At 38.9% G+C, this 6,913-nt stretch overlaps 2 protein-coding genes across 2 annotated transcripts in view; one reads left to right on the forward strand and one right to left on the reverse strand.

Moving 5' to 3' along the window:
* The first annotated feature begins 415 nt into the window (after nt 1-415).
* LOC130417903 (rhodopsin kinase grk7a) lies at nt 416-5,457 on the forward strand. The gene is made up of 4 exons (XM_056743756.1): nt 416-1,012; nt 1,117-1,554; nt 4,756-5,036; nt 5,124-5,457. Exons 1-4 carry the CDS (start codon nt 416-418, stop codon nt 5,455-5,457), a joined length of 1,650 nt encoding a protein of 549 aa, XP_056599734.1.
* Nucleotides 5,458-6,787: 1,330 nt separating this feature from the next.
* LOC130416983 (serine/threonine-protein kinase ATR-like) overlaps nt 6,788-6,913 on the reverse strand; it is a 3,874-nt gene continuing 3,748 nt past the window's right edge. The window contains exon 10 of the mRNA XM_056742337.1: nt 6,788-6,823. Coding sequence (XP_056598315.1) covers nt 6,788-6,823 — 36 coding nt within the window. The remainder of the gene's footprint in view (nt 6,824-6,913) is intronic.

The raw sequence follows: 6,913 nt of genomic DNA on the forward strand, positions 1-6,913 counted from the left end.
GCATTTCGTACACTTCATGTTGAGCTGTAAGCTTTCACATTTTTGCTCCTCTCATCGTATCACCATTTATGTTTAGACAACAAGGCCAATGGGCAGCCATCAGCTACCGCACTGCATCTGCCTAAATATAGTCAGCCCTAAAGCTTCTTAGCGGGAGAACCCTCTTATAAGTTCCTTTCCTTGAATAGAAGCTGAGTATAGACCACACAAATATACTTAAGTGAAAATCCCTTGCAGGTATTTAATTCTAAATAAGTAATTACTAGGTTGTCAGTGTGTCTCGGTCCTGAGGTGCGTAAGTCTTAGTGGCTCATTCGTTCCTCGGCTTTGAAGAGAGTTGCACACACAAACGCACTGACCGCTGGCTGAGAAGCATCCATTTCTCAGGGACAAGTAACCCACCACAGCCGCCAAAATGTGTGACATGGGGGGACTCGATAACTTGGTGGCCAACACGGCCTACCTGAAAGCCCAGGGGGGAGATGACAAGGAGATGAAGAAACGTCGGCGAAGTCTGTCCCTTCCCAAGCCGGAGCAGTGCGCAGAACTCAGGATAAATCTAGAGAAGGACTTTGACTCCCTCTGCGAAAAACAGCCTGTAGGAAAGCGTTTCTTCCGCCAATACCTTGATCAAGGGGGACCTGAGTGTGTTGCTGCGGCCGAATTTTTGGATGATCTGAATGACTGGGAATTGTCGGAGGGCGCTGCCAGAGACAAGGCCCGTACAAATATCATTAATAAATTCTGCAAGGACGGTTCCAAGAGCTTCCTCACCTACCTGACAGGAGATGTAGCAACCAAGTGCAAGGCAGTTACTGACAAAGACTTCGAGGAGGTGATGGGACTGGTGAAGGATGCCACCAATGAGTTTGTCAGAGGCAAACCGTTTACAGATTATCAGGAAAGTCAATTCTTTGACAAGTTTCTGCAGTGGAAAGAATATGAGAAACAGCCCATCACTGAGAAATACTTCTATGAATTCAGGACACTTGGAAAGGGTGGATTTGGTGAGGTAGGTTCTTTTCACGAAATACAAAAGATATGCTTGTCTCCACAGACATTAGTGAAAAATATATATTCTTTACAACTGACTGTGTTCGCTCCATTTCATTTCAGGTTTGTGCGGTGCAGGTGAAGAACACCGGCCAGATGTATGCCTGCAAGAAGCTATGCAAAAAGCGTCTGAAGAAGAAACATGGTGAGAAAATGGCCCTGTTGGAAAAGAAAATCTTGGAGAAGGTGAACAGCCTGTTTATCGTCAACCTGGGTTACGCTTATGAAACCAAGACCCATCTCTGCTTGGTCATGAGCTTGATGAATGGAGGTGACCTCAAGTATCACATCTATAACATTGGTGAGAAGGGCATCGAAATGGATCGGATCATCTATTACACAGCTCAGATTTGTACCGGGATGCTGCATCTACATGCCATGGACATTGTGTATCGTGACATGAAGCCTGAGAACGTGCTTTTGGACAGCCAGGGTCAATGTCGTCTCTCAGATCTTGGTCTTGCTGTGGAGATTCCGGTTGGAAAAACCATCACCCAAAAAGTAAGTTAATTGTCTTTATTCAAATAATCTAAAGAAGACAATGCAAGCTGTGCTACCATACCTAATTTCCATAAAAAAAGAGCTGTACAAAGCAGAGCAGATGTGTAACTGCACAAAAATGAATTATTATTGGTGGTGATGAATAGTTTACATTTATTCAAAGCAAATCATAAATGAAGAACATTGCATGATGTTAAAAATAAAACGTATTCATAAATGTCAAATTAGTTTAGCAAAAGAAAGTATATATATAATTGAGCCAGCATATTCATTTTAGTTTTTAATAAAACTAAGCCTAGCATAATTACAATTTGAATTTGATACATCAAGAAGCTGGTTAATAAAATGGCAAGAGTACATTTTTACTTATTCCACTTTGGCTACATTATTGTAAATATAACTTAGTTGTATTTATTTTGGACATTTTTTGACACAACAATTCCTATAATCACATTTGTTCTATGTCAAAGTTTGGATGAGTTTACCTTTATTTTAAAGTGTTGAAATATTTATAAAATAATAAATGAAAGCTGCATTATATCTATGAATAAACAAAAAACTTGTTTTGCAAGTACTTAAAAAATCATTGTCCAAAACTTTTCCCTGATACACTTATAATATTGATTTATAAATTGAGCTTAGACTGAGAAATTCATTAATATAAAATTTGACTTCAACCCATGTAAACGTAAACGTGTTAAAAGTTAGAGGTCAAACTTGTAGCTTTAAAAATATTAATAAATCATAATATCGTGACCCAGAACTTTTAAACAGTAGTGTACAATCACAAATTTACCAGCAAACATTAGTACATAACTCAGAATGTACTGAGGCTAGAGAGAATCAATGCTTTCAGTCCTTTTGTTAAGTCATTATGTAAAGATCAGTTCCACTAGCCTTGACTAGCTATGGCTTGTTAATCTCTAACATGGTAATTTAGAAGAATACTATAGTGTTTGCATTATATTCCGTCCCTGATATGTAATGTCTTGGTGATCTTTGTTATTTTGACCACAGCTACATCAATCGTGAGCAAATAGTCCCCAAAACGGCTTAGTTATGCAAAACACGTAAGGATCAATTAGCTGCGGTGTCCTCATCTGCACCTTTGGCTCAGTGTCTCTTTAAGCACTTCCATTGGTGGGCCGCAGATGATTGAGGTTAAGAGAAGACTGCACAGATCCATTAAAGGCTGTCAGACCGTCATTATGATGTAAGACTAAGAAAAAAGTTGTACTTTATAAATGTTGACATTTATATTACAGTGCAGCACAATTGATGGTAAATGGAACGGAGCGAAATTTCTCATAATAGCAAGCTCCAAACTTGTTTTTAAGAACAAACAGAGATATGCAAAGGAACGTTTTGAAGTTGATTACAGCTTCTCTGTTGACTCTCATCTTTATGCCATTCCAAACCTGTGTGACTTTCTTCTTCAGAACATAAAAGAAGATATTTCGAAGAACGCTGGTTACCAAATATCATTGACTTCAATTGTATAGACATAAAACAACTGAGAAATGTATAAAAATATCTTCTTTTGTGTTCCACAGAAGAAAGAGTATACATGTTTTAAATGACATAAGGGTGAATAAATGATGACAAAATGTTTGTTTTTGGGTGAACTTTTCCTACATGATAAATATTATAACAGTTGAAAGCCAAGCCAAACCCTTCCATGACTTCTGATGTATGATCAAATGTCAAATGTAACAACAGCTCATGTGTTTACGTAAGCTTATTATGCAGTGCCCTCTCGAGTCCTCAATGCAGGTTGAAGCCCAAGCTGAACCAACAGGGGTTTGGTTGGCTTTACACTGCTGATCCTCTTAGGACGAATTACACAAATCTGTCTCTGATCAGACTGCCAAAGGCAGATGTAAGCGCTACATTTTGTCCTGCACGAGTCTAGATATGATTAATAATGTGCTTACAACTATTTTTTTGCTGTCATTAACATATGTCCATATCCTAAGCACTTTTATTAGAGCCTTCTGTTTTCCTAAATTAGATTTTTTTAAATGTAATACCACAACCATTTTAACTACAATCTCAAATAATTTAAACTTGACATGAGCAAAATTATGACATTAGCATCATGATGTGGCTATCATGCTAGCTTTGCTCATTACAGTGTGTTAGCCAAGCACAATGATTGTGCATCCTCCTTGTAATCACATTTTAGCTTGACTGAGCCTTAAGGTCTTTGCACGTACAGTCCGAAATTTTTATATGTGTTTTTTCATATTTGTCTCTCGTTTGTACGGTGTCTCTGAATTGTTATAAAAGGCCACTCCAAATGCTTGCTACGGATGCGAAAACGCAGAAAATTGAACCCGGTCCAATTTTTTTTAATGATGGATGAAAATATAGGAGGCAGTGCGATTATGTATGTGATTGACACAACTTGAGGACGTATTTATTTTTTAACTTGCAGAAATTTCGCAAATTTTGGACTCAATGTGCAATGGGCTTTACCCTGTCAATTCCCACATCTTCTCTTTATTTATCACACAGTACACCTAAATTATCCATTTGAATAAACAGTGTCTAAGAATACAACAGTTTCCCTCTCTTGTATACTGAGGTGGGTATTATTAAAGAATACCGGTGAAAACGCATGTCTGGTCGCAAAGATCCACATGTCCAATGGAGCCAAAGAATGCTATCTTTATATAAGTAGCAAGTCAAGTTCATCACAGTGGATCGGCACATGACTTCTGACAGGTAGTAGTGGATTACCATTAAGCCTCTTCCATCTGGCAAAGAGGGGGGCTGAGGTAAGTGGAATAGATAGGGTGAGAATTACAACAAATAAACTACTTCAGATCAGGTAATCTCAAAGAGATAGTTTGCACACCTTCACTTCATTCCAAACCTGCATGACTTGATATATTTCGAAAAACATTTATTCACCAAACAACATTGGACCCCATTGACTTCCAATGATGAGACCAAACAACTGAGACCTTTCTCAGAATATATTTTTTTGTGTTTACCAAAGAAGGTGAGTAAATCATGCAAGAATTTTTGGGTAAACTAACCCTCTAATCACCTCACAATCTGATCTGTTCCTCTTAATCTTTCAAACAATGGTATGATGTTCAGTTTCATTGTCTCATCTAACTACCAATTTTCCCACCATTAATTATTTGTCAATTTGTTTAAGACTCCTTCTGATCCTTTTTCCTCTGTTAACAGGCTGGAACCGGTGCATATATGGCACCTGAAATCCTGACTGAAATTCCGTACAGGACCTCAGTGGATTGGTGGGCTCTTGGCTGTAGTATCTATGAAATGGTGGCTGGCTACACCCCATTTAAAGGTCCCGATTCCAAGAAGGAGAAAGTGGAGAAGGAGGAGGTACAGAGGCGGATCATCAATGAGGAGCCCAAATATGAGCACAAGAACTTTGATGCCCCCACAATAGACATCATCAAGCAGTTCCTCAAGAAGAAGATGGACGAACGTCTAGGCTGCAAGTAAGAATTTCTATCCCTCTTAACTTCATGAAACCAATGTTGCCTAGGATCTTTCAACAATATGTATGACACATACTGTTTTTGTAGGGGTGATGATCCCAGGAAGCACGAGTGGTTCAAGTCCATCAACTTTGCCCGTTTGGAGGCCGGCCTCATCGACCCTCCCTGGGTACCCAAACCCAATGTTGTCTACGCGAAGGATACAAGTGACATTGCCGAGTTCTCTGAAATCAAAGGTATTGAGTTTGATGCTAAGGATGATAAATTTTTCAAGGAGTTCAGCACAGGGGCTATACCTATCGCCTGGCAAATGGAGATGATTGACACCGGACTCTTCGATGAGCTTAATGACCCCAACCGGAAAGAATCAGCAGGTGGCTTAGACGACGATAAGAAATCGGGTACCTGCGCACTTTTGTGAGAGAACAAGCCAGCTTGGAGTTCGGCAGCATATGGAATTCCTTTGAGTGACATCCTAAATATTATTGACATCGTGCTCTGTGTTGAAGAAGATTTAAGCATGGCTGGAATAAGATGGGACGTTAGTCAACTTTAGGATAGAAGGTGATTCTTGTTGGTTCGGATGCAGAGCCGCAGTGTCAGAGAAACACCCTATATATCATCCAAGATGTGCTTGAGCTTTGGACCACACAAGGATTTTTCTGCATTTCCTTCATGTCTCATGAAGTAGTCAATATCCGATCTGACAGAGGGTGTAAAAAAATGACCATTCCTTATTGAGAAGACTCTAGAAATGTAGGCCTAAACAGACTTCTTAGGATTTATACGTAGCAATTAAATGTACCATGAGTGTGTGATCAGAAGGCAGAGATGTCTGGATATACAAAGTTGAGTCCTCAGTATGAACCAGCTTGTGTTCCAAACACTTCTCGCCTTGCCAAATCACAAATTTGTGGATTAGTTCAGGGTGTACACAACCGGCACCTACACATATTCAGAGTACTTTTATTCGCTTAAATGTGTTCAATTGGGATATAGGGATAACTACAACCCTATAGTTATCTAAAAAACAAATTGAATTCTCTAAAGTGTTTAATATTTCCCTTTATGAGTGATTGGTATTACAATTCAGCAGAAATCTATGTGCAGAGATTCTGCTTGGGTCTGCCTGAAACAGCTCTACAGATAAACCGCTACATTATAACAAATGTGTTTTTAGGAAATTTGAAAAAGTGTTTGCCAGAGAGAAGCTTGCAGTAACTCGTGGCCTCTATGACTGTGATCTGAAGAGCTCCTTTGATAGCAGGGCTGTTCTGATAATGCACCTAGATTCTGAAATAATATTAGGCTATGTATAAATATGTACATACACTAATATATGAACTAATAGATCTCTATCTAGTATCTATATAATATTAATAGTGCGATAGTGAGATTATACCTATTGTAGCTTTTAGGTTTACAATTTAAATGGTCTGGTTAAATCTTTACCATAATTTTAAAGCAATAAAGTTCAAGCTGAAACAGGTTGGTACTCAAGGGCACAAAGAGAGGGCCTTGGCACTGATGTCTGCTCATTTCTTTCTACGTTTTCAAGTATCCATTTGGGTTGTGCCCAAAGGCAGTCCTCAGTGGTGGTGCTTTTATGATAGATATATATTTGATGCAAAAAAATACAGGGCCTTTCTAAACCAAGGGATAACATACACAGGATCTGTTTCAAAACTTCACACTGTCCAAGCAAATACCAGTAAAAATTCTGCAGTTTACGTTTGTATGCTGGCAGAGTTTCACAGCCAGTCACTTTCACACTGACCCAACAAACACTAAACAAACAGGAACTTCTTCAATTACAAGGCTTTGTTAGAAAGGTGGGCAGGATCGTTTTAATAGACAATTGCAATGCTTTGCATGGC

The sequence above is a fragment of the Triplophysa dalaica genome, chromosome 3, assembly GCF_015846415.1.
Source record: "Triplophysa dalaica isolate WHDGS20190420 chromosome 3, ASM1584641v1, whole genome shotgun sequence".
Taxonomy (NCBI): Eukaryota; Metazoa; Chordata; class Actinopteri; order Cypriniformes; family Nemacheilidae; genus Triplophysa; species Triplophysa dalaica.